Source organism: Bemisia tabaci, chromosome 5 (genome assembly GCF_918797505.1).
Source record: "Bemisia tabaci chromosome 5, PGI_BMITA_v3".
Classification (NCBI taxonomy): Eukaryota; Metazoa; Arthropoda; class Insecta; order Hemiptera; family Aleyrodidae; genus Bemisia; species Bemisia tabaci.
In genome coordinates, this window is record NC_092797.1 from 1,683,030 (window position 1) to 1,710,184 (window position 27,155).

Here is a 27,155-nt window from a genome sequence, read left to right on the forward strand (position 1 = left end):
AATCAGTGAAAAATTACGGAAATTCCGCAAGAAGCTTTGGAATTTTTTGCTTCATACCACGCCCGTTTTTAAGGACTGCCTGGAAAATAAGGAATCCCTTGCGCATTGATTCTTAGAGAAGCATTTGCCTAGAATTATCGATTCCGAAGTGTGATTGGTAATTGTATTTTGATGCCGAAGTAATGCCCTTATTATTAGCGCTGAAGTTTTGGAAATATTGAGGCAATGTAGGGAGGATAATACCGTGTAACCTAACGGCTGAAAGAGTCTAAATAATCGGCTACGATAAGTATTGAGGATGAAGTCCTCTGAAATTTTATCATGGCTCGTTGGCGCAGGCCTAGGGCATTATCTCTCTGTAATGATATTTATTCTCAAGACTGAGAGAATATTAAATTACGTAATGGGCGCCATGCATTATTTATGAAAACGGCGACCAGTGAATGGACTCCACTCCTACTTCCGGAGAGGAAAGGCAGCGTGCTTTGCGATTTATCGATTGATCTCCCGTTTAAACCTACTGAAAAGAATCGATAAACTAAGTGTTCGCAACCAACACCTTAATAATCGATTCTTTACTACAGTTTCAAATGGAGAAATATCGATAAGCGATCATTCACGCCTCGCCACTGAAGGCAACCGAAAGGCAATCATCACTTAGTCCACCTTGCGTGAGTCTCGCCTCGACATCAAGGAAATTTTCGTCATCTTCACTCTTTTACTCCCCGCAATCACCTTCTTTCCCATCATTACCATTAGCTTCCTGAGACCATATTCCTTTTTTGTCACAGTTCGTTCTATCGTTATTGTGCAGATTTCCATACATTTTGTGGATATCGACAGCTTCTTTTTTTTTCAGAACGGACTATACTGAAAAGGAAACTCCAACTGTGGAAGCGAGCGGAAGCCGTACTCACGGGCTTGACATACCTGCGGACCGATTATTGAAACTGATAGATAAAGCTATAGACAAAGACGACAAAAGGGATTTGGAGGGATCCTATTGGTGGAAACGGGTTGTTGCAATGGACAAAGGAGGTATAGGTAATCGACTAAGTAACGGCAACCCACGAGAAACCCGACAGTTAGTCTATCATTTTCCCCCTTAGTCGATGAGAACCACCCATTTCAACCAATAGAATTGCTTTATACCCCCTATGTCATCTTTGTCTATCGCTTTGTCTATCAGTTTCAATAATCGCCCCGCTGCTGCGTTCGGGCTCAGAGGCTGGAAGTTACGGGCGTAGCACCCGGAGCAATCGAAGCTACGGCTCCAGCACCTGGCACTTTCGGCCTCTGAGCGCGGTACGGACAGTATGTCAAAATAGCCAGTAACTTTTTGCTCACTGTATTAGACATGGCACGAATTTAAGCATACTAATAAATGTTTTCCAACCAGAACTATACGTAAATCACGATTCGCGCAGCAAAAATTACTGAAATTAACTCTTAACTAAGATATCAACGTTTTTAGTTTCCTATGTTTACGAGCAATTCGAATTTTCCGCTCACAAGAGAGACAATAGTCTACTTCAATCAAATTACGCACTGCAACGGTTTTGGAAGGTTTCTCAACGGAGGAATGTTCTTTCTAGAGTTTCAACCACATGTAACAGCCGAGCCGAAGCGCTGAGATTGAGGTGTTCATATTTTCATACTTCAGAGTTTATTTTGGTGACGTTTGGTGCGCGGCTTGACTCTCGTATAGACAATTGTTCTTTCATGAGCGAGATGTTTGAATTTCCGCGTCAAGAAACAGTGAATATCTTAGTTAGGCGTTAGTTACAGTAGTTTTCGTCGCGCGAATCGTGTTTTACGTGCAATCATTAAGGGGCTTGGAGGACAAGGCGCATAAGTGCAGTTTTTGAAAAAATTGAGTTGTTGATGATTTCAAGTGAAACTAGTCTTAATGCGCATATTTTGTGACAAATTCGCCTCCCAAACTCCAATTCTGAAGCATCGAAAAGTCAATTTGAACTTTCTCTCCGCCATGAGGATCGCGACAGAGCACAGGGGCGCACAACCTGCCTTTCATTATTACACTTCATCTAGCGTTGAGAGTTCACTAATTACTTCACACGACCAGTGTGTAATTCTAAAAGTCAAAAATTAAAAATGAATAAATAAATAAATAAAAAAAAAACAATTACTCGATGCACGAGTCTCTCCGCCAAGGAGCTCTGCCCGCAAGAAATCGTTCACCCTCCGCTTGTCGGGAGAGCCGCGGCATGCTGCCAGCGCGAAACGCGCTCCGTCGCCTACAAACCTAAGAGGATACTTCACGCATTGCGCAATGCTTGAAGTATCCTCTTAGGTTTGTAGGCGTCAGTGCGCGTTTTCACACTGGCAGCACGCCATGCCGCGCCGCGCCGCAGAATGCACTTGCTGCCACAACTTGCCCACACTTAATAGGTCAGGGTGTTAAAATGTAGACGATTTGGCATCAAATTCGAATATAGCGACTCAAGAAACATCAGTTACGATACTTTCGTGATTTTTCAGTCATTATCCGACTTCTTTCTTTTTATTCTTGAGTTTTGGACTAAAGTGCGCCGCGGGCGGCGGCGCCCATGAAATTCTCCCTTTGTTCTCAATCGTGAGGATTGATGTGATTTCGAAATTTCAAACTCGTATTTCTCAGAAATAGCAGAAACTGCGCTCATATACGTCTTGTCCACCAAGCCCCTCAGTTATAGTTGGAAAACATGTACCAAAATGTTAAAATTCGTACCTTGTCCACTGCGGGCTGATTGTCGAAATGTTATCAGTGGAAGCGGATAGCTGCGGTAGACAAAGGACGTAGGTAACAGACTAACCAATGGCACCCCACGAGAGATCTTACAGTAAGTCCATAATTTTTCTCCTAGTCTATAACAATCACGTTTTTCAACCAATAGGATCGCTCCAGGCTCCTTATGTCTTCATTGTCTATCGCTCTGTCTATCAATCTCAACAATGAGCCCGCTGGTCCATTTACCTGGCCTAGGGGGTCCGAACTCTAGTCCCTTTATACTGAGAGTTAAGACAACCCCCTTTCATGGAGTCACAAACGGGAATAAAGATTACACAAATCGAGCGTTTTTCGTAATCTTTGATCAACTCATTTCCGAATTCGTGACTCCGTTCCTTCTCTCATTCCTTTTGTTCCTTGCCGAACCCGTGATTCCCCGGTCCATTCCAGTTAATAATCTTTGCAATTGGTGAAAATGTAATCTTCATCCCCGTTTGTGAGAGACTGTGAAGGCCTAAAATACGGGAAGCAATGAGGAATGGATTCGCATTGTCTTTACTCTCAATGTGATGGGGCTCTAGGGGGGTGCAGAGTGGAGGTAAATGGCGACAACTTACTGTGTTTGAGGTTTTTGTTGTTGGGCTGCGGGTGTTGGTGTGCGTATCTGCGGGGCTGGTGAGCGTGGAACTGGTCCGGGCGGTGCATGTAGAAGGCGGGCGTCCTGGCGAAGGCGTCGAGCGCGGCTGGGTCGGCTCCGGCGTCGGTGAGGCGTCGCCACGTCCCTTCCGGGTCCCCGCTCACGCCGCAGAAGTGGAGTGCCGTCCTCCGGTCCTGCACATCCAAGCATCACGCCACCCGAATTTATTATTACTCCCCAAGCATTCATATTTCCTCACCGTCACCGCCCACCGCCCTCCTACCCCGAGGAAAAACGCCCTATCACCTTTCCCATCTTGCCCAATTTCTCTCAATCAAATATCGACGGTGAAACTACCAAACCACGTATCTCGTTTGCGGTGTTTAAAAATCTACGCTTGCGTTTTGTTTTTTTAAAGTAGACCAAATCAATATCATTCCTTGAAATTTTCACAGAATTTTCTCCGCACGATGAGGAAAAATCACAAAAATTTTCGAGACTGGACGTTACGTAGTTTTTCATTTAAAAAATAAAGTATGACAGGAAGTCTGCGACGTCGCAAACCGAGATACGTGGTTTGGTAGTTTCACCGTCGATATGTATTCTGCCGTGCTAAGGAAAAACGCCGTATAAGCCTTCAGGCGTTGCCGAATTTCCCTTGGCAAATCACTAATTTTCAGGAAGATTTTTGAATATTTTTCTACCAATTTCTCGGATAATTTTGTTTGTAATTTGATCTAAGACTTCTGAACATTTCAATGAAAAATATTCATAATTTTCCTCCCAAATAAAAATTTTATCGTAGGAAATTTGGCGGCTCTCGAATGTTCATACGGCGTTCTTCCTTAGCACGGCAGTATTTATCACCTTGACAATTTCTTCAATACAGTCGTGCTAAGGATGAATGCCGTATGAACATTAGAGAGTAGCCGAATTTCCTCGGATAAAACATGTATTTTTGTCGAAATTTATTTATATTTTTCCTTAAAATTTTCAGATATTTTAGATTAAATTGCGAACAAAATAGTCTGAAAAATTGGAAGAAAAAGATTTAAAATTTCCCCGATAAAATCGTAATTCATCGGAGGAAATTCGGCAACGCTTGGAAGTTCATAAGGCGTTTTTCCTTAGCTCGGCAGAATCGTTATCGACACAACGTTAAAAAGTGTGAAACGCCGTGGCCCAAGTAGCAGTGATCGGGATAAATAGCGATTTTATCGGTTGGTTATCGTGATTATATCGGTGGCAATAGATCGAGATATTATCGCATTGAAAATCGCGAAATATGGCGATTAAATCGCTGCACATCGCAATGTTTGGTTCGATAAAATCGTGATCAATTTTTGTCGGTAAAATCTAGATTAAATCGCCATATCCTATATCGCGATTTTTATTTTGAAAATATCGCGGGCGAAATGTTGGGCGATAAAAGCGCGATTTTATCGCGATAAGATCGAGGATAATCGCTCAGACCTAGATGATCCTGGCGATTTCATCGCCGATAAAATCGCGATATATATCGATTTTTCCGTTGAGAAATGCTACTTGGGGACTGAGTCTATAGGAGGTGCCAGGGTCTATGAGAAACCACCAATTTTTCCGCAGAGTTTAAAGTTATTTCTCTTCCAAAATTTTCCAGAATTTCAACACTCTAATTATAATTCTACAACTAATTGTATTAGTTGAGCGTGAAATTTTATGGCGTAAGCATGAGTTACATTCCATCGGCTTACATATAAATAAAGAACGTCAGATCGAGGGACGATTAGCGACAGAAATATACAGCAAATGGAGGAACGCCGTTCGGCGGCCGTCTTATTACTAACCGCCATCTTGGATAAAATGCGAATTTGGAAGTAGCACCACGGGTTTCATTACTAGTATGACCACCATATTTTACTAACGGAGTTCATAAGTGGCAATTTTCTCCAAAAATATGTGTGATTTTCGGGTGTATCATCGACCGCACTAATCACAGCTCTGGGCCGATGGACAAATCTAAACAAGGAAGAAAAAAGGAAATATGGAGCGATCTTGTTGGTTGAAATGGGTGGTTGTTACAGACGAAGGAGGAAAATTATGGACTAAATATAGGGTCTCTCGTGAGTTGCTGTCAGTGAGTCAATTAAGCATAGCTTCGTTTATTGCAACCACCCGCTTTTACCAACACGGTATAGCTTCACTTTCTCCTTGTCTCCCTTCTCCATTGCTTTGTCTATCGCTTTGTCAATCGTTTTGTCTACAGCTCTGTCCTTCAATTTCAATAATCAGCCCGCTGGATGGACTCCAATTCGGCCGTGCTAAGGAAAAACGCCGTAAGGACATTCGAGAGTTGCCAACTTTCTCCGGATAAAACTTATATTTTTGAGGAAAGTTATGCTTAGTTTTCCTTGAAATTTTAGCCTATTTTAGATTAAATTGCGGACAAAATTTTCCGAAAATTGTGAAACAATTTTTTAACAATTTCCTTAGGGAATCTGTGTTTTATTGAAGAAAATATGGCAACGTCTGAAGGCTTTATACGGCGTTCTTCCTTAGTACGGCAGAATTATAGATTTTCCGTTTTATGCCGTTGATTTTTGAGATGATCCCAAACTGGAAAATCTACGAAATATACGACTCTATTCTGAGCACGGCGCGAGCGGGATCGGAGAGAGGATTGTGGTCTTGTCACCTTGTCTCGGACGTGGATGACGTTGGGATAGTTTTCGATGAGCCAGTCGATGGTCTGGAGATCGGCTCTCTTGACGGCTTTGTGGAGGAGGCCGAGGCCGTATCTGTCTTTGGAGAGGACGAGTCGCGCCGCCTTCTTGCTCAAGTTGTCGCCCTCCCCTTTGCTCCCCAGCAGGAGCTTCACGTCCCACAAACGCCCGCGAGCCACGCTCTCGTGCAGGATGTCCAATCGTGCCTGTCTCGAACAAAACATACCAATCATAACAAGCGTAGCGCAAAGGAGCCGCCATCAATTGGACGTATCTCTGCTAGACGGACCAGCCGGCCGATTGTTGAACCTGATAGACAAAGCGATAGACAAAGAAGACATAGGGAGTATAGAGCGATCTTATTGGTTGGCATGGTTGGTTCTTATAGACTAAGGAAGAAAATGATGGACTAACTGTCGGGCCTTCGGTGGGCATAGGCGTAGCTAGGCCATTTTGCTGGGGGGGGCCTGGCCCCCCACCACCGGGGGGTCTGGGGGGTATGGAATACCCCCCAGGTCAGCGGGGGGTCCGGGGGGCCTCCCCCGGAAAATTTTTGAAATTTTAACTCTATTTGAGCGCATCTCGAGGCACTTGTGGCGTTAATCTTCCTTCAATTTCTGCATAAAATTCACCCAGTTTTATGCATTTTAAGGTTAAAATACTTTGAAATTGTTGCATTCAACAGGTTATTCCATTTATTTTCTCACTTTTAACCACTCATTTGTGTGAAAATTGCGAAATAAATGTTTAGTGAATGTTTAGTGGCATCCTCTCACGGGCCACGGCGACAGAGACTTACCGTTAAAGATGGTGTTTTTGCACCATCCAGAATTTCTGGGGGGGGCCAGATGATACTATTTCCAATTTTGGGGGGGGCCAGGCCCCCCCTGGCCCCCCCCTTCCTACGCCACTGTCGGTGGGTTGCCGTTAGTTAGTCCATTGCCTATCTCCTATGTCCATTGCCACCACCCGCTTCCACCAATAGGATCCCTCCATATCTCTTTTGTCGTCTTTGTCTTTAGCTTTGTCTATCAGTTTCAATAATCGGCCCGCAGCCGCCCGATTGTTGAACCTGATAGACAAAGCTATAGACAAAGACGAGAAAAGGGATATGGAGGGATCCTATTGGTGGAAGCGGGTGGTTGTAATGGACGAAGGAGGTAGGTAATAGACTAACTATCGGCAACCGATAAGAGACCCGAAATTTAGTCTATCATTTTCCCTCTTGGTCTGTAAAGACCGCACCAGTTTAAACCAATAGGATCGCTCCATACTCCCTATGTCTTCGTTTGTCTATAGCTTTGTCTATCAATTTCAATAATCGGCCCGCAGAGACAGGTGGGAAAGAAGGGGTGTGCTTCTCAGTCGAGGTTGTAAGAATTAATGGGAATTATAAGGCACCAAGAGCATTCCAATGTCGATAACCTTGCAAACATAAACGATTATCTAAACTAGTTTCACCTCTACTCCCAATAAACAACGAATTCAAGACGAAAATTACCGTCGCAAAGTTTACTTTTTGCAAAGAATGTGGGTACCTAAGTTGCACAATCCTAGCAACATTGAAATGCTCTTAGTTCCTTTTTGCAAAATGCGATCCAATTGGTTGTTGCTGCAAAAAAATAGTTTCCCACAACCTGCTGTACAATACTCCAGTGACCATGTAAGTTTGCCCGAGCACTAACTTTTCGGGAAGAAAGCCTTTCCCCTACCTGGTTTCTCACTTAATATCCGCCCGAGTTTCGCATATCTTCCGTTTCTCCTCATCGCGCAGCTTCCATCAAACCGCAATTGCCCGGAAACTAGGACCGCACATCTTATCTGATAAAATCGTTCGCCCTTCAGACCGATTCTGGGGGGTTAGGCTAGACTAGTCGATGCGTCAACTGTTGATCTAATTTCATTACGTGAAACGTAGAAGAAAAACGGGGTAAAAAATCACTAATGTGCGATCAATTTTCAAGGACAATTCTGTAATTTCTCCTACGATTTTAAATAGATTAAAACGCGTAATATCCAAAATCTAAGCTCAGATTCGGATTCCTCGTGAAAAACTGATGCGATTTCATGAATCAGATTTTAGAATAGCGTGAAGGAAAGAGGTTTAATGACGTAAAAAAAACACTATTGTGTGGTCAATTTTCAAGGACAATTCTGTAAATTCTCTTACGATTTTAAATAGATTAAAACGCGTAATATCCAAAATCTAAGCTCAGATTCGGATTCCTCGTGAAACATTGATGAGATTTCATATATCATATGTTAGAATAGCGTGAAGGAAAAAGGTTTAACGACGCGTATAGATTCTCTTTGAACTACGCCGCCGCGCGCCGGTCGCCCGAGATGCAACCGAACGGGGAGGCGCCACTTAGCGCCGGCTAAGCGTTCGGTTTCGTCGCGAGGAATTCCTTACGATAAATTCTTATTCTTCCTCCTCCGCTGACCCACTGAGCACTACCCATGTTGCCACGTTGCATTCATATGCTCGAATCAGTATGTCTACGTTACGTCTCTTTCCTTCACGCTATGCTCGGGTATGATACATGAAATTGTATCAATTTTTAACGAGGAATCCGAATCTGAACTTCGATTTTGGGTATCACGCGTTTTACGGGTGATTTCACGATAACAGGAATAGTTAAAATGTGAAATACCTGAGAAATAAAAGTGCACCAATTTTAACAGGATTTCATTACCTCATTCTAAAGGTATTAAACTTCCTTTTTCCAGCTTTGGCACGCTCTATTTTGATTCAGTGCAAAGTTAAAGTGATTGATAAACAAGCCATTGAATCAGGTATCAGCGCTTTCCGCGGGACTGCTGGAGGTCCACGCAAACATGGCGGCCCTGCCAAATTGTGTCGGTTACGTAACAGACACAGCGTAACCGACACTCAAAAATGTGAGATTAAAGATGATACAAAAGATGAAACTTGGCAATTCTTGAGTTATGAGGTGGAATTAATGCTGCCTTAAAAGTTTTCTAAACTTTGGAGACTTCGTTTTAGTTTAATACTATTAAATTGAGGTTTTTGCGTAGTGAGGAATTAGTGCTACACACGTAAAAATCACTGGTTTTCATAATAATTTAAGTTTTCATTGAAAAAAAAACTGACTAATCAGTAATGGTTTTGTCAAGAAGACTTCAGCGAACAATTTGATGGCAGTTTTGAAACTCCTGACTCCATCTGGCGAGATAAACTCTGCACTTAATACAACTGCAAAAATTTGTTGCCAAATGTGGCGACACCTCTTTCTTATGACTTTTCTCGCTCAATAATAAACATTTCAGTTCAAACTGGCAATTTTCTTGAACACTAGAGTCTCTTTTCAGCAAATATTGCCAAAGAGTTCATGATCAGTACTGATATGTTACCGCAAATTGCTCTTTTGCTTCAAAATCGGGGTTGGCGACGCGTAACCGACCGGACATTTTCGGCCTTTAAAGTCTCATATTATTAAATATAATAATAATTCATCATATTTTTTAGCATGGATAGGTTCAGGGACATCATTCCTATTGATTAATTAATTTGGTTTTCAATCGTTTTGCCCTATGTCGTTCATAACCCACGGCGACACGACTATTCCTATTATCGTGAAATCACCCTTACGTCAAATTTTCCAAATTCGAAAATCTGAAATGACTGACGTGGCTTAAAATGCCATCTCGGCTACTGTTCGATGGATTTTCCTGAAATTCGGTGTCAGGATATGATGCATGAAATCGCATCGATTTTTTACGAGGAATCCGAATCTGAACTTCGATTTTGGGTTTCACGCGTTTTAAGTAAAATTTTTCAACTTCAAAAATCCGAAATGACTGAAGTGGCTTAGGATGCCATCTCGGCTCCTGTTCGATAGATTTTCCTGAAATTCGGTGTCAGGGTATGATACGTGAAACCGCATCGATTTTTTACGAGGAATCCGAATCTGAACTTCGATTTTGGGTATCACGCGTTTTAAGTAAAATTTTTCAACTTCAAAAATCCGAAATGACTGAAGTGGCTTAAAATGCCATCTCGGCTCCTGTTCGATGGATTTTTCTGAAATTCGGTGTCAGGAGGTATTTTTCGACAGGAAACTCGAAATTTTGGTCCATTTTTTAAAATTCTCAATTTTAAGATGGCGGACGTGGGCTAAAATGCTATCTCGGTTTCTGTTTGTTCGAGTCTTGTGAAACGCGGTATCACGCGGTATTTTTCAACGGAAAACTCGAATTTTTAGTCAACTTTTTAAAATTCTCAACTCCAAAATGTTGTATGTGGCCTAAAATGAGCCCCGGTTCTGGCCTCCGTTTCTGTTCGTTACAGCTTTGTGAACCGCGGGATCAGGGGTATTTTTCGACCGGAAACTCGAATTTTTACTATATTTAAAAATTCTCAAATCCAAGATGGCGGACGTGGCCTAAAGTGCTATGTCGACTCCTGTTCGATGGATTTATGGCGCCCCCTTACTACATGCCTACTCATGTATTTCTGTGCAGTCGCAAATTTAGGGTCAAGGGGCGCCTGGCCGTCTATGGACCAGGTGGAGTTTTTGTCCTGAAAATTTACCTTTAGACGGCAATTCTCTTTATATTTTGTCTATGGTTTTTATGCCCCCCCCCCCTTCTCGCGGACTCTCTTTTCACTTTTCTTGCCTCCTTTTTCCTTCTATTTCCCCCCGTTCTTCCTTGCTTTCACTGCCCAACCTTGTTTCCTTTTCCTTTTTTCCTTTTCCTTTTTTCCCCTTGTCCTTTCTTCCCTCTTTTTCCTTTTCCTTTTCCCCCCTTTTTTTCCCTCTCTTCTTCTTTCGTGGCGCTCCCCAAAGGCTGGCGCCCGTGTGCGCCGCACGCCCTGCACACGCCCTAAGTCCGGGCCTGTAGGCACCAGTGACGTCAGCAGCGACGAATCCGCCGCCGCGTCTCCGCGTAGTCAGCATCAACTCATGAGCCCTGTCCTCATAAGGCTAATGCCAAATGCCCATGGCTCATGAGTGCCGCATTCAGTTGGCACATTGTTCCGTTTGACAGAATGTAAAATCCCGCTTTTCCATTTCTCCAAAGGGGACCAAGCTCACTTTTAAATTGTTTCTTATGCAGCTTTCTAGAGCACACCCCATCTTTCCCACTCGTCTTTTGTTCTCTTTGGCAGAGATACCTACAATTACTTATCGATCTGAAAGAGGGAATCGCAGGGGGTAGCAGTCATCTCGATAAGTTGTGATTTGATCGGAAAACCTATCGCGATTTTATCGACGTTGATTCATCGCAATATTATCGAATAAAAAATTGCGATTAATTGCCCTCTCATCACGTGAATTTTCAATAAAATCGCGATTTATCGCAATATTTATCGAACAAAAAATCGTGATAAATTAAGATAAAATGTGATTTTATCGAACGATTTGATAGAGATAAGATTGAGACAAGATTGAGGATAATCGCTGAAATGTTGATGATCTTAGCAATTAATCGCCAAAAAGTCGTAAAAAATCGCAACTTAATTTCAAAATATCGCGATTTTTCCGTTGAAAAATGCTATTTCAGTAACCTCTTGGCGACTGGTGGAACTCCTCACCCTCCCGGATCCAACACTTCCATATGGACGATGCTAAAGTAGCAGTAGTCATCACTCTTTTGTCGGCTGTTTGACCCACCTACTAGGTGTATGGTGAGCTTCGGATGACGTGATAAGCGAAACAAGTTGATCAAACTCCGGTTTGTTTGCAAAACAAAATACTCATACTCGTTGTTAACCCATAGAAACCCAAGCCGGGTCAAGACTCTACTGACCGTAATTGACCCAATGCTTGCCAAAAACACGTGGCCCGTAAATTCTTCCTGCTAAGGGAAAACGCCGTATGAACATTCGAGAGTTGCCAAATTTCTTCTCAGAAAACAGTTATTGTTGAAGAAAGTTATGCGTAATTTTCCTTGAAATTTTCAGGAACTTAGGTGAAATTGCGAACAAAATTATCTGAAAAATTGGAGGAAAAATATTTACAAATTTTCCAGAAAATTTGGCAACGCCTAAAGGTTCATACTGCGTTTTTCCTTAGTACGGCAGTATTGTATGGAATCCGTAAGCACGAGCTTCCGACATAGGTCTACAAATACATCCTAAAAAAGAATCAGACGTCAAACTGAAAAAAACATAAAAAAAATCGAGTGTCAACACAGCCGAAGATCGGAGTGACGTATTTTGGCTTCGTTTTTTACTTTTTTCCAAATCTGAGCGACACCTTCTTGGCATTGTAGAGCGAAGCACTGCGACATCACACCTCACCCCACAGCGCCTTCAGTTTTGCAGACGCAACGTGGACATCCATCAAGCACGATTAGTTGTATCTATGCCCTGTTATCGACGCCAGTCCTTTCCTTCGCTCTATATCCATGTTCTGTTGGTTTATTAGTAGTGATGTTTCAAGAGCTACCTGAGCAATATAGCCGAGGATAGGGAAGATGTACTCGGCCCTTTTTTTTTTCAACTTTTTCCCAAAATCCGATCGACACACCTCATTGGCAGCATAGAGCAGAGCATTGAGAGTTCAAGCCTCGCGCCATCTCGCCTTCAATTTTTCAGATGCAACGCGGACATTCATCATGCACGAATAGTTGTATCTCTGCGCCGTCGTCAACACGCATTGAGTTGTTCCTTTTTTTTTAAATTTGACAAATATTGAGGTGAAGTTTGCTCAACAAATAAAATAATAACAACAAAAAAAGGTTTAGAGGTCTCCAAGGTGGTGTTTTGATCCTAAAAATCGACTCTGAACATATTCGCGTGCAAATGGGACACCCTGTATCTTTCATATTTTAGTTCAAACGCCTACAAGGGGGCTGGGGCTGATCATCAAAGTACAAATCGACAGAAAGAATACAAAGGAAAAATGGACCGATCCTCTTGAGGTCCAGTTAGACGATCAAATTGAGCCATCAAACTGAAGGTCTGATTGGTGGAAAAAGACCTGAGGTGAAGATGCGACCAATAAGAGGCCCAATTTCATGGCTCTATTTGATTGTGTTACCAGATCTTTGCTTGAAACGAGTGGTTAAGCGAAAGCGAATATTATGGACTGCCTATAGCGTCTCTCCTGGGTTGCCATAAGTGCGTCTAATGCTTAACTTTTTTGCAAATTGTAACCGTCAGCTGTCACCAACAGCTAGGGCCGCTCCATTTCCTCTCTGTATCTTTGTCTATTGCTTTGTCTATAAAAAAGAATCAACCCGTTGCTCATGCGTAAACTTACCATATAAGCCGGCACTGTTTTGAGGAATTCCTGTGTCCGCACATCGCTGGAAAATTCGCTGAGAAGTTTCTGTCCTTGACCATCCAGTATAACATTTTCTAATTTGTCTAAATCTCCCGCCCTGATCCAACGTCTGATCTCACTTAGTTGCATCGAGAGTGCTGCGGGAAAGAAAAACAACCCAAGTTTAGCACTTTAAATCCATTAAGTCCATTCGGGGAAGGGCAAAAGGCGTATGCCTACTTCAATGGGTTATTTGAGGAAGGACGCAACCGCCAAAAGTCAAGTTTCGAGAATATGAAACAATTTGATTTCTTCGACAGTGGGTCAGTTGCGCTGATCACAGAATCGTGTTTTGATGCTTGATTCTTGTAGATCAGCTAAAAATAATACGATCCGTCCAATCCGCAACTTTCTACTTTCAATATTAACCGAGATATCGCTCTTTGAAAAATTCGGTCCATGACATCCTCCACCGCGGTAGGGACACCTGTGGTTTCTTCCACCTTGCTTTCATCAGTCAGTGACGCACTGGTCACTCAACGTGAAACTTGGAAGAAAGCAAGGTGGAAAAAACCACAGGTGTCCCGATCAGTCACTACATTTATTTCATGCTCCGAATTTTATGCGAAACGAGAATCTCAATGCCGAAGTTGGCAGTTTCAAAAACGCCTTCAATTGTGGCGTGATACCTCACGCATTCCGGAGAGTTCGAATAGTTGTATCATTGCGCCTTAGCAATGAAGATTAATATTGTCGGTTTTCCTTTGCTGCTTTTGCAGTTTTGACCGCGAAGCTTAAGTATGCTCAAGCTAGGATTTTATTAAGCAAAAGGACAACTTTTGTAGAAGAATTCGAAATAAACAAGCGGGAAAAAATAACTAAATAATAGGACAAATCAACGATAAAACTCAAGAAAGTACAGTAAAAAATGTGTATAAAAGGCTTAAATTGACCGGAAACCCATCCGAGCAAATTACACGCTCATTATCAACTGAAACGAAAGCTATGAACAAAAAATTATAGCAAGGAGATGTGCGCATACATTTAGCATTTGCTCGTAAGATCACTTGTCCTTACCGCCTACCGCGGTGGAGGATGTCAAAAACCCGACTTTTCAAGGGGCGATATCTCGGTTAATATTGAACGTAGAAACTTGCGGTTTGGACGGATCTTATTATTTTTAGCTGATCTACAAGAATCAAGCATCAAAACACGATTCTGTGATCAGCCCAACTGACCCATTTTGCATATTGCTGTTCAAAAAAACGAATCCAAGCTCTACACACCATCTAAAATAGGAGCATACGGTCACCTGAGGAGGGTTGGAGAATCCAGGCAAGAAATACATTGATTTGATTTTTCTCCACAAAATCGTTCAGTGCTGCCACGTTCAGCGATATTATGACAGCCAGATAGCTTATGCATGTTCGATGATAATAATATTGAAAATCATTGTTGGGCCATTTTTCGTGGATTTTATTATCTTTTCAGAGTTTAAGCACCCTATTGTGGGAGTGATGGCACACGCCCTTTTAGGTACCACTGAAGCAGATATTCAAATTGTCAAAAAAGACGTTTGGAAATTTTGTAAGAATTGCTCGTGTTTAGAGATTCAATAGATCTTTATAATTCAATAATTTAGAAATGCAATAGATCCTTTGTAAGAGATTACAATGATTAGCCACTATGCGGATGTTAAATTTCTATAATTTTGGCAACCTTTAAGCTAAATTGGAACCAACTTCTTTCTTTGGAAAACCGGCAAAATGTTTATCCTGTAAGTACCTATTTTTTACCTTTTGTGGAGACAAATCATCGTAATCCTTGGAAGGGTCTTCTCCTAAAGTGACACGGCTGGATCTAACTCGAGGTTTGCAAATGTGGCTCTTTTTGTGATGCCATGATCTCCCTCAATGTAAATCGTAGCAATGGTGAAACTCCCAAAGCACGTATCTCGGTTTGTGACGTTGAAGACTTCCTGTCATACTTTATTTTTTAAATGGAAACTACTCAACGGCAATTCTCAAAAACTGTCGTGAATTTTCCTCCAATTGCGAAGGAAATTCTCTGAAATCTTTAAGGACTGATGATGTTTTGTTTATCTTTAAAAAAATGCAATAAGAACGGAGATTTTCAAACATCACAAACGAGAAACGTGGTTTGGGAGTTTACGGGGCCTCCTGAGAAAAGGAGATGTTTCAGGAACGCCTAGGAACACGGCCCTGAATCCCACGTTCTTTGGTCATTTTAGCAACATATCAACTGTCCCGCGCTCACTATACAGAGAGGAATAATCATATATGGACTACATTTTGCAATTAGGAGCTACCATATCTAGCTCATCCATAAAAAACACCTGTCTGCAATGGGAGAATGTGAATTGGGCGAAGGAGCAGAAAGAACAGCAGGAAGAGGACAAAGAAGGGAAAACAAGTCAGAAAGAAAAGGAAGGAAAATGAATGGAAGGAATGGGGAAGAAAAAGAAACGGAAGTAGAAAATGAAAATGAGGAAGCAAAAAAAGAAGAAAAATAAGAGGAAGAAGAATAAAAAGAAAGATAGAAAAAAGGAAACAATAAGAAGAGGAAGAAAAATAGAGAGAAGAGGAAGAGGGAGAAGAAGAAGAAGAGGAAGAAGAAGAAACATAGGAAGAAGAAGAAACATAGGAAGAAGAAGAAACATAGGAAGAAGAAGAAACATAGGAAGAAGAAGAAACATAGGAAGAGGAAGAAGAGAAGAGAAAAGGAGGAGAAGAAGAGGAAGAGGAATGAGAAAAAAGAGGCGTCTGGTTGCGTAGGAACATTAAGGGGATATACGTTGTTTCTAAAGTGAGCTAGAAGTAGTAGAGTCCCTTGCTGCAAAATGCAGTCCATGTAAGACAGAGAGACGAAAACGCCTTCAATCTCGGTTATAGGCAAACCAGACAACATGGCAACAGGAAAAGTTGCATGGATGAAGATGACGGACCTCGAGGCGGATTGGAATGGAGGAAGAGTCCGTTCTCGAAGCGGTTGGTCGAGAGCCTTTTCCTGGGTTTGCGCGGGCGCGCGGCTGCGGGTGCGGTCTTCTCGTTTGACTTGGCCATCGGAGAAGGAAAGCTGGACCGAGACAGGAGTCACCGCGCTCATTTTACCGCCTTTTTCCTCGCTCCCAAACTCAACGCACAAGTCCGATCCACCTTCGATCATCAACCCCAACGCTGAGCCCCTTCTATGCCGACTCCCATTCGATGTCGCACCTCCGCCGAAGTCCTCGAAATCACGCGATGCTCGCTAAAGTCTCTTGATCCTGCAAGAAAATCAAACAACTACGATTAGTAGGGTTTTTTCATAGACAAAACGATAGACGAAGTCTATCTAAAGAGCCCGAAGAGAGCCATCTAATTCTCTCTGTGGGCCACACGATCATACTGATCTATCAATCTGGCGAGGTCAGCGAGGTCACCGAGGTCAGGGTTCTGATTGGTTACGCGAATACGAATCAGAGATCTCTGCTGCAGGGATCTCACACTGATCTCTCTGATTAGTTCGCGAAAACTTCATGCGCAGTGACCTCGCTAGTTTGATGCTTGATAGCTTCAGTTTGATACTGTGACCCAGCTCCCAGGTTCTTTGCCCCCGTGCTCAGACACAGCGTGGTCGCGTGGTATTAGCTTTATCAATGTTCAGATCGTTTCAAACATCAACAATGAAATGGAAAAATCTACTGGAATCACGTAGCGAGCTTATTATTGCAATTGATATAGATAAACCTATAGACAAAGCGATGGACAAGCGATGGAAGACAAAGAGAAAACGAAGCGATCCTACTGATGGGAGCGGGTGGTTGCAATGGGCAAAGGAGACAATAAATAAAACTAACGATAACGGCAACCCACGAGGGACCCTATCTTCGTCTATAGTTTTGTCTACCAATGTAAATGATCAGCCAGAGTTAGTACTATAGCCAGTAGGCACAAGCGAGAAATTGTAGCTCCTTAGTTCAAAATGAGGACCATGACAACCGAGACATGCGGAAAGGTCGGTTGTCCAAAAAACATATGGACCCTGGCATATGCCTTCTTATTTATGTTCTCGGGTTCTTAAGCCTCGACCTTTTTTTGCATTACGTCTGATAAAATGAATTCAATACTCTCACAAGATAACTCGGCGAAATCTACAACGGATGTCAGGGCTCATCAGTTTTTCGATCTCTGCCTTTTCCGCCTCGATTCACGTGAGGATGATTATACGAATATGCCAAGAAAAAACCCAAAATCGTCACCGTTATAAAAAACAAAATAGGAGCACAAATTGAGTTAAATTTTGCAATAAGGAACCACTATCTCTGGCTCTCCCATAAAAGCACATATCTACATAGGGAAACCGATGGCATGTATGTTGTCTCTAAAATGGGCCAGAAATAATGGTTCCTTATTACAAAATGTAATCCAATTGAAACGCAGCTTTCAAAGTACATGCTTCTTGGCTTGATCCATCGATTTAATATGTTGTTTATTTTGAAATATTAACGAAAAAAGTTTTCACCTCAATTCAGCGGCGCAATAAATGTGGCCAAATCGCGAACGGTTTATCCAGGATTCCACTTCCAAGGCGTAAATTTTCCAACCCACTCTACAACCTAGAGAACAAGAACAAAACAAGTTATTTTCCTGGAGACCGCAACCAGGCCGTGTGCCGCGAGAAGAGGCAACGCTAGAGTAAACATGTAATTGTAATGACAGACAGGCATTCTCCTTTGCCTGAACGGCGATTATAGTTTATCGCTCCGTAAATCGGGACCTCATACAGTTGAGCTGTTTAGTTTTTGGTGCGTTCAATAAACACGACCTACATTACCCACAAACAGGGACACATGAGTCGGAGGACTCATTTAAGCGCTGTTGCCACTTGTATCCTGAACGCCTTTAGAGCATTTGACCGTGCGGTGAGCTATAAGCTCAAATCTCCTACGTTCACGAGCTGGAGTCTAGAATTACACCGTCGATTAGCTGAAGCCCCACGCTCTGGTAACATGAAAATTATAACTCAATTATGACTAATTATTAATCGATGCGTATCGATCACACGCAATATCCACACGTAGAGTATGTGGGAGTGTGGGTTATTTGCGTGCACGGAAGAACGCATTGCGGGTATTCGTAGCGAAGCGCTAAGCATATCGGCTATCGACGTATTTCCATTTGAAACTATGGCAAAGAATCGATTACTTAGGTATATCCTGAAAATCGATCATTGTCCATAGGCAGATCAGTCGATTCATCGCAAAAAATTGGCACTCAGTGGTGAAGGGTGAATCATTTGCTATCGATGTATTCCCATTTGAAAGTATGGAAAAGAATCGATTTTTTAGGTATACCCTGATAATTGATCATTTTTTGTAGATTTAAATGACAGCGATCTATCGATTCATTGCAAACAATTTATGATACTGTGCAACACCTCTGTCGCGAAATAGTTGCTTGAAGCGCCGTGGCATTCCGCAGCGCAACGGTCAACCAGCGTGACACGCGCATAGGCGCCTACAAACCTAACAGGGATACTTCACGCATTGCGCAATGCGGGAAGTATCCCTGTTAGGTTTGTAGGCGCCAGCACGCCGCGGCCGCTGAATGACCGTTGCGCTGCGGAATGCCACGGCGCTTCAGAATACACTTACTAAGGGTGCGACGTCGCAGACTTCCTGTCATACTTTTTAAACGTAAAACTACCTACTCAACGGCAGGGCTTTAAAACTGCCGTGATTTTTCTTCCCTGTGCGAAGAGAATTCTGCAAAAACTTCAAGGAATGATGTTTATTTGTTCCCCTTTAAAAAAATAACATAGAGGCGGAGATTTTCAGACATTGCAAACGAGACATGTGATTGCGGACTTACGCCGTCGATATGTCTGACGTATCGCGCGTTTAATGGTAGCAGAACTCAGAGAAAAAAAATGAGGTGTTCGCATTTCAGTTATCTTGGATTTTGATGATGACGTAGGTCGGTACGGACGGTTCTTACAATCGATTTCCTTGAAAATGGCGTCCTCAATGGAGAAAATGAATTCAATATAAAGTGGTTTAAATTATATTTTGAGTTGATCTAAGGCGAAAAATTGGACGTTATGGTCCGTTTTTCATACTTTGAATCTCGTATTTTGCGAAAATATCGACGCCATATTGCACCTACTTATGTCACGGGGATAAACAATTCTCAAGATGCGATCACTTTTTTTTCCTCTATGGAGGAACTGATCTATTCGTTTTGGTAGTGTGTAAACCGAATTTTTCATTTAATATCAACGCTTTCTCTTCAAATGCGGCTTTGCCGCGCATTTCTGCTCTCCCAGTGGCGAAACCAAAATTTTCTCGTGCGGAGGAGGTGGAATAGGGGAATCTAGAGATGAAGAATTTCTGAAAATCCCGAAAAATTACATTTTGCGTGGATAATTTCGTGTTCAAGGAGAGGATCGGAATGCTTGAACCTCTCGGACATGTATACGCAGTATGCACAGCTGCCTTTCCCAAGTGGAAGAAAAAATTCGTCGACCTTTAATCATCCGAACAATTTCTAAGAGTCTATTGGGTCACTACTTTTACCATGTTCCAAGGATGTGAATCCAGGAATATTCGTAGCCAAGCCGGATGGAGAAACAACGATGTCCCCGTGGAAAAATTTTTCCCATTTTCTGTAGTTGATGAATTCATGAGCATGTAAAGAATCGAGAATTTTCCGAGATTTTTCCGCTGTGAAATGTGATTTTTTCATTTTTTCCATGTTTCGAGGATGTACCTCCATGGATATCCGCAGCCAAATAGATATTTCTAGCTTTTTGAACAACGTATGTACCATGAGTCTCCATATATAGATAGGTGCTTCTATGTCTATGCAAGAAATAGAAGTTACTACTGCCAAATGAAGTTGGTTCCACAGGAACTTTAGAATTCGAGGTATGCACATTAATAAAGTCTCCTTTCCCAGAAAAAAAAAGAAAAAAAAGACATCATCTAGAAATATTTTAAGTCCTCCTGCGAACCGACATGACCTGTTACATTTTTTATAAAACCTGTAGGTAATTTATTCGTTCGTCAAATTGGTATCTGATTTGTATCGAGGTAACTCTTTTCTCTTCCCTTTCTCTCTCTTCCCATCCCTCTTTCCATACATTTTATACGTTCTCCATCTGCTGTCATGGCGCGGACTTCTAAAATGATTTCAAGGTTGCTAGATCGTAATCCGATTTTCCTAGCGCACATAAGCTCGAGGAAAGTGAGTCAGTAAAATTTCAGCAAGCTGTCAACGGCCAACTTCACAGGTCATTGAACCACTCAAGAGACTAAGTACACTTTAATTATTTGTGCAAATATTCGAAGCAAAGGTACAGGAGGCTACCGAGAAAGCGGTATTGACGCTTTATTTTTAGAGCGGGTGAAAGTATCTTCTCGATCTGAAACATCGATTTTTTCCTGGCCAGTCCGACAGAGTAGCTCATTAAAGTCATGAAAGGTCATCATCATTTCATGATAAACTCGGGTCACGACTCATTTTACCGTATATTTCTGCCAAACGGAGGTAATCCAAGTAGCAGTGATCGTGATAAACACCGATTTCATCTGTTGGTTATCGCGATTATATCGGTGGCAATATATCGAGATACCATCGCATTAAATATTGCGATATATACGCACCCGATTTAGGCGACCCGAGTTTGATGGTCTCAAACAATGGTTGCCTGGGACTGGTTGTTAGGGACGGAGGGGGACGGACTGAGGCGCAGGGTGAGCCCTTGTGGGCTACTTGAAGTAGTAAAAAAAAATATATATGGAGATTAAATCGCTACACATCGCAATTTTTGGTTCGATAAAATCGTGATCAGTTTTCGTCGATAAAATCGAGATTAAATCGCCATTTATCGCGATTTTTATTTAAAAAATATCGCGATGCATTGTCGAGCGATACAAGCGCAATTTTTTTAATTGGCAACTCAAAATTTCAAAAAATTCCATTCCTCGCTTACAATCATGACATCTCTGCTCACTATTGTCAGCGGGCTGATTGTTAAAATTGGTAGACAAAGCTATGGACAAAGAAAACAAAAGAGATATGGAGGGATGCTACTGATGTAAACGGGTGGTTGCAATGGACGTAGGAGGTAGGTGATAGACTAACTAATGGCAACCCGCGGGAGACCCTATAGTTAGTCCATCATTTTCTCTCTCAGTCCGGAAGAACCATTCATTTCAACCAATAGGGTCGCTCCATACTCCTTAATTCTTCTTTGTCTATCGCTTTGTCTATCAATTTCAATAACCAGCTCGCAGGTCTCTCTCTGCGCGAAGATTTTGACGGAACATGAGAAGGATTTCTCTATAATGCAATGTCATGCTGTCGTCTACTGCAATGACATCATTCAGTTCCTTAACTTCGAGAGCTTTAATAAAAGTCAAGATAGCCGGCTACCGGCTCTTTGTTCTTCCTCTGTCAATTTTTACATGTTGCCACATTTAATTGCTTCTGAAAGTAATCATTTGGATTTGACAATGATATTGATATACCCAGCAGTCCAGCACCTTTTAGAGAATTCAGCAATTATATTCGCCATTTCTATGGTTTCACTTAAATTCAACCTCTTATTAACCAAGCAATTCCGTCAGATTTTGTCTTTCTTTTCGACTCTTTGTGCCTCTCAGTGCGTAAAACCATGGCGGACGTTACAGTTTTCATTTTCCCGATGTGGTTGTGGTATTGTATTATAATTATATGCGGTTTCCTTGCTGTCTCTTTCATTTTACATGTACTTGCCGGCATTTAAAAGGTAAGGTTTAATTGTCCTCCTTTGCAAATTTCACTTATCTGCTGAACTTCACTCTTATGCATGCCTCCTCTGATAAGCCAGAAATATTACCTCTTTATTGCATACGGCAGTGTACGTAGCCCTGATCGTTTCATGTAAAATTTGATAGACACAAGAAAAGTTTCAAATTCTACATCATAAATGAGAGATCAGCATTTAAGTAAATTAACTTCAAAGCTCTTCACTAAAGTATAATTTCCTCATTTTTTTATTTCGACTAGTTTACAGACATTGCACATCAGAGTGGGAAACATTTATTGTACAAATTGGTTCGATTTTGATACTCGATTGGATGTACGTTGATTAACATTTTTTTCGGAAGGGGGAAGTTATCATTTCCTGGTGATAATAACTATGAAAACTAATTTTCCCATTCATCCGTTGATTATAGGATTTCCCAACGTCCCAAACGTGATCTGCGTGGCATTTTCATGAAGAAATTTATCTTTTAATGATGAATTTTTTATTTTGTCGGGCAGCTTGGTAGCACTATTTGCAAAGAAAATATTGAGGTAATGTTCCTTTTTTTTCTTCTTTCTTTTTTTTTCATTATAGACTGAAATATTTTTACCACAAAATTGCGCAATTTTATGGTCAACAAATGACGAAAATCAGGCGATGTTCATTTGTAAAAAAAAAAAAAAATTACGTATTTCGATTTCATCACAATTTCAAAAAGAGTAGCCCCTTCAATTAACAGTTAGGCAACATTCATAACATCGACGGTGATAGCCCGCACCACAACCACGTATCTTGTCTTGTCTCTGTCTGTGGTGTTTTAAATTCTCCGCTAGCATTTCATTATTCTGAAGAATAAATCATCATCATTCCTCGAGAGGTCTGTACAGAATTTTCTGCGCACAGAGTCACGGAAGTTTTTAAACATTGACGTTGAGCATTTTCCGTAAAAGAAAAATATGACAAGAAGTCTCCGACGTCGCAAACCGAGATACGCGCTTTGAGAGTTTCACCGTCGAGATGTTTTGGGCTGTCTATTCGGGACACAATTAATAAGAGGAGCTACGAGCTAATTATTTACATTGATAGACGTAGCGATAGACAAAGAAACGACGGGAAAACGGAGCGATCCTGTGGGTTGGAACGGGTGCTATGGACTGAGGAGGGACGTAATGGATCAAGTATAGGTTCTCTCATCGGTTGCCGTTGGTTAGTCTATTACTTGTTTCCTTGTCCATTGCGACCACCCTCTTCCACCAATCGGATAGCTCCATTTTCCTTTCGTGTTCTTTGTCCACAGCTTTGTCTATAAATCTGATGGGCAAAGCGATAGTCAATGCGATAGACAGCTATAGACGCAGCGATAGACAAAGCTATGGGAAAAGATATAGACCAAGAAGACTACGGGAAAACGGAGCGATCCTATTGGTTGAAACGGGTGGTTGTTTTAGACTAGGAGGGGAACTAAGGGGCTAACTTTTTCTTCCGTGAGTTTCCGTTACCTAGTTAGTCTATCAGTTACTTCATTTGTCCATTGCAACCATCCGCCTCCACCGATAGGATCGCTTCATTTCCCTCTTCTGCCTTTTCTGTCTACAGCTTTGTTTATCAATCTTAATAATGAGCACGCTGTAAAAAATAGGACCTGTCGATGGTGTACGAAAAGGGTAATTCCGGCGTTACCTCGTCATCGGCCCCCCTGGCCGATTTTTTTTTTTTTTTTTTTTTTTTTTTTTTTTTTTTTTTTTTTTTTTTTTTTTTTTTAAAATTCTCGGTTGTCTATTATTTCTTAAGGTGTCTTTCCTAACGTCTCTCTCGAATAGACGTATTCCTGCCAAACGGAACCAGAGACAGGTGGGAAAGAAGGGGTGTGCTCGTGAGTGCTCGGGCCGTAATTTATAAAGCGCCAATGATGTCAGCAGCGGCGAATCCGCTGCCGTAGGTCAGTATTAACTCATGAGTCCTGTCCACAAGGCTCTTGTCTCATACCCATAGCTCATTCAGTTCCGTTTGATAGAATGTAGAATTCCGTTTTCCACTTCTCCAAAGAGAATCACGTCCACTTTACTTTAACATTGTTTCTATGCAGCTTTCCCCGCCCCCACAAGAGCACGCCCCATCCTTTCCCACTGGTCCACAGTTCCGTTTGGCAGAAATACCTACGTTCACTGTCTAATTGGACGTATTTCTATCAGACGGAACTATGTGCATGATGACATGAGCCCTGTTATGCGTGTATTCTTATGGGTATCAGGGCTCATATCTTAATGCACATAGTTCCGTTTCATAGAACTACGTCCCTTTTTTTTTAATCTGCTAAACTTTGTAGCTGATTATGCATTGTATCATTTTTTCGAGATCACAATAAAAAGCACGGAGAAAAAAACTTCGTGCGTGGGACCCGAAGTTGAGGTCATATGAATCTCTGAAGTTTTTGTATCACGTATCTAAAAACTTGAGGTCCAGCTGCCGAAGTTCGGGTCAGACATCTGAAGTAATTCGATATATACCGAAGGGTTCGGGTCGCACATCTGAAGTACTCCGGTACATACCGAAGTACCTCGATGTCTGACCCGCTTTTCAGCAGCTCGACTTCAAGTTTTCGGATGCGTGATCAGAAAACTTCAGAGATCCATATGACCTCAACTTCGGGTCCCATGCACGAAGTTTTTTTCTCCGTGAGGAAAAGAATAAAAATAAAGAGAATAAGAACTTGCCTGGGACGGAGAGCGGCTAGGCGCGGGAACTGAGGCGGGAGGAACGGGGAGATAACCTAGAAGAGCGAGCGGCGTGGCGGCCGGCTTGAAGGGACACGAGGGACACGAGGGTGGATTGGCGGCGCCGGCGGACGCGTGGGATCCGAATTGGCGATTCCGGAAACGGGATTCCGATTGGCCCGCTCCATTTCCGATCGCTCATGTCCGCATCGTCCGGGCGTCAAGTCCCTGGCCACTGCCCTGGCTGTTGCTAACAACACGCCTCTAGTTGTTGCTTGTTCTTCCGACCCGTCGTCATTATGCATAATTAAATTCACCGACTCCACCGCCACCGCCACAATCGCCACACACGGAGCCTCGCACCAGGACCAATTCGGATACTATCAAGGCTCCCTCAAAATCATATTTTTCCCCGAATCCCTTTTTCATTCCCAACTCCCCTCTCTATCTAAATCTCACCACATTCATCTCATAAACAACCATAGAGTACGAGACATAGATTCGTAATGTTAATAGGAGAGCTGGCGCCATGTTCTGGTCTGCGAGTTCCGAGCCCGGTGTGCGCTGAGCTTCTGTCACTTTTTCGATACATGTTCGATCCGAAATGGTGGTGTGGAATACGTAGTAATTCCTTGACCGGGTCCCCGTGTATCGCAAACAATCGGTCATGTCTCGAAAAAGCGAGCCGGCGCCGCACAGGAGTCTCGGAATTCGGGACCTGGAAATTGCTTAAAAGAGGCGCCAGCTCTCCCTCTTAGTTATACGGCGATTTTAGCGTCGCGCAAGCCAGGGAAGGAGTTGCCGTCGAGTGTCGAGTCATCCTCACAGTGTGATACGCCTTCAATCCAGCTAGCGGCAATGTGCATATACCTGTAGTCGGATAGTTATCGCAAAAAACTCTCGCATTGCGTTTGGTGCAATGCGAGAAGTATTCATGCAGCCTTGTAGGCGCTAACATGCGCTTGACGCCGACCGTGCTGTTTGGCGCAGTGCATGAAGTATTCCTGCAACTCTCGCATTGCGTTTGGTGCAATGCGAGAAGTATTCATGCAGTCTTGTAGGCGCTGATATGAGTTTGACGTCGACCGCACCGTGTTTGGCGTGATAATTTAAGCTCGCGTTAGGATAATCGCGGCATCGAACAATGGGGCTTAAAAGGCCCATATTGTGTTTCGACGCTGTATGAGCACTCCAACGTTGCCTCTTTTCTCCCGATAAAATATTTACTCTGAAAAAAGGTAGGTAAGTTCTGTATGTTCGCTCTTTTAGATTGAATGGGCCATTAAACAAGGTACGAATTTAAGCACTTTGATACATAATTCTTCACCAGAATTTCACGTAGAACACGATTTGCGCGACGAAAACTATTGGTATCAACTCCTAGCTAAGATATTAACGTCTTTATTGTCTATTGGTTACAGGAATACTTGAATCGCCCGGTCACAAGATTAACAAAATCATACGCGAGACAAATTGCGCACTGCAATGGCTTCCGCAGACTAATCAATCGAGAATTGTTTCTTTCCCACACTGTGTTGTTCGAAGTGTGTACAGCTTATGCTGAGCGTCAAGGTTGAGGTTGACATATTTTCATGCTACTGAGACTGTCATAGTGAAGTTTGGCGTGCAATTTAACCCAAGTACATTATTCTTTCTTCCATGAGCGGGAAGGTTGAATTTATTCATGAAAAACGTTATATTACCACGGTTAGGAGTTAATCTGGAGGAAGGTTAATCTACCACGAGGAAGTAGATTGTGGAGTGAAAATTTTGGATATGCCAAAAAGTAGCTCTTATTGATCTAGGAGCATCCCAAAAATTTCGATCCGATACAAGCATGCGTTCAAAAGTTAGAGGGGGGTCGGGGACTTTTCGCTCACCCTGTATTATTGCATTCTATTAAAAAAAAGAGCCGAATTCTTGTTTTGACGAGATCAGGGTATTCATCAGGCCGATTCTCACGTTATCTGTTTACGAGTGTAGCGATGCATTATAAGATTTGCCAAATTCGATCAGATTCGAACCTTTGAAATTCCTCATTTTTCTTTAAAAAAAAATAAGAAAGGTTTCGTTTACGTAGGTATAGTCCGGGTTTCTCTTTGTTGCGTTGCCAGGTCATTCACTCCTAGCTCTCGCCTCCGCTTCCGTCGAAGTCGTAAAAATTTCTCAGGTCGCCTCCCGATATTATTGAAGCCTCATGAAATCCACTGGCGGCTTCAATAAGTGCTTCACTTTTTCCAGGGAGAGATTCCTCAGGCTTTTGGCTTTACAAAATTTTAGGTAATCTTTTTTCTGAGGGTTGTTTGGGAACACACATACCTACCTGAATAAAGACATATATTA

At 42.3% G+C, this 27,155-nt stretch overlaps 1 protein-coding gene across 4 annotated transcripts in view; it reads right to left on the bottom strand.

Moving 5' to 3' along the window:
• The window catches only part of LOC109035602 (uncharacterized), a 55,212-nt gene extending 36,043 nt beyond the window's left edge, over positions 1 to 19,169 (bottom strand). For 3 of the 4 annotated variants that reach the window (XM_019049302.2, XM_072301076.1, XM_019049301.2), the window contains exons 1-5: positions 17,830 to 19,168; positions 16,271 to 16,591; positions 13,303 to 13,463; positions 6,043 to 6,276; positions 3,349 to 3,562 (exon numbers count right to left, since the gene is read on the bottom strand). In XM_019049302.2, the coding sequence (XP_018904847.2) occupies positions 3,349 to 3,562; positions 6,043 to 6,276; positions 13,303 to 13,463; positions 16,271 to 16,388 (727 nt within the window). In that variant the 5' untranslated portion in view covers positions 16,389 to 16,591; positions 17,830 to 19,168. Of the gene's footprint in view, positions 1 to 3,348; positions 3,563 to 6,042; positions 6,277 to 13,302; positions 13,464 to 16,270; positions 16,592 to 17,829 lie in introns of all 4 variants that reach the window. The other variant, XM_072301075.1, reaches the window with a different exon arrangement.
• Positions 19,170 to 27,155: the final 7,986 nt, after the last annotated feature.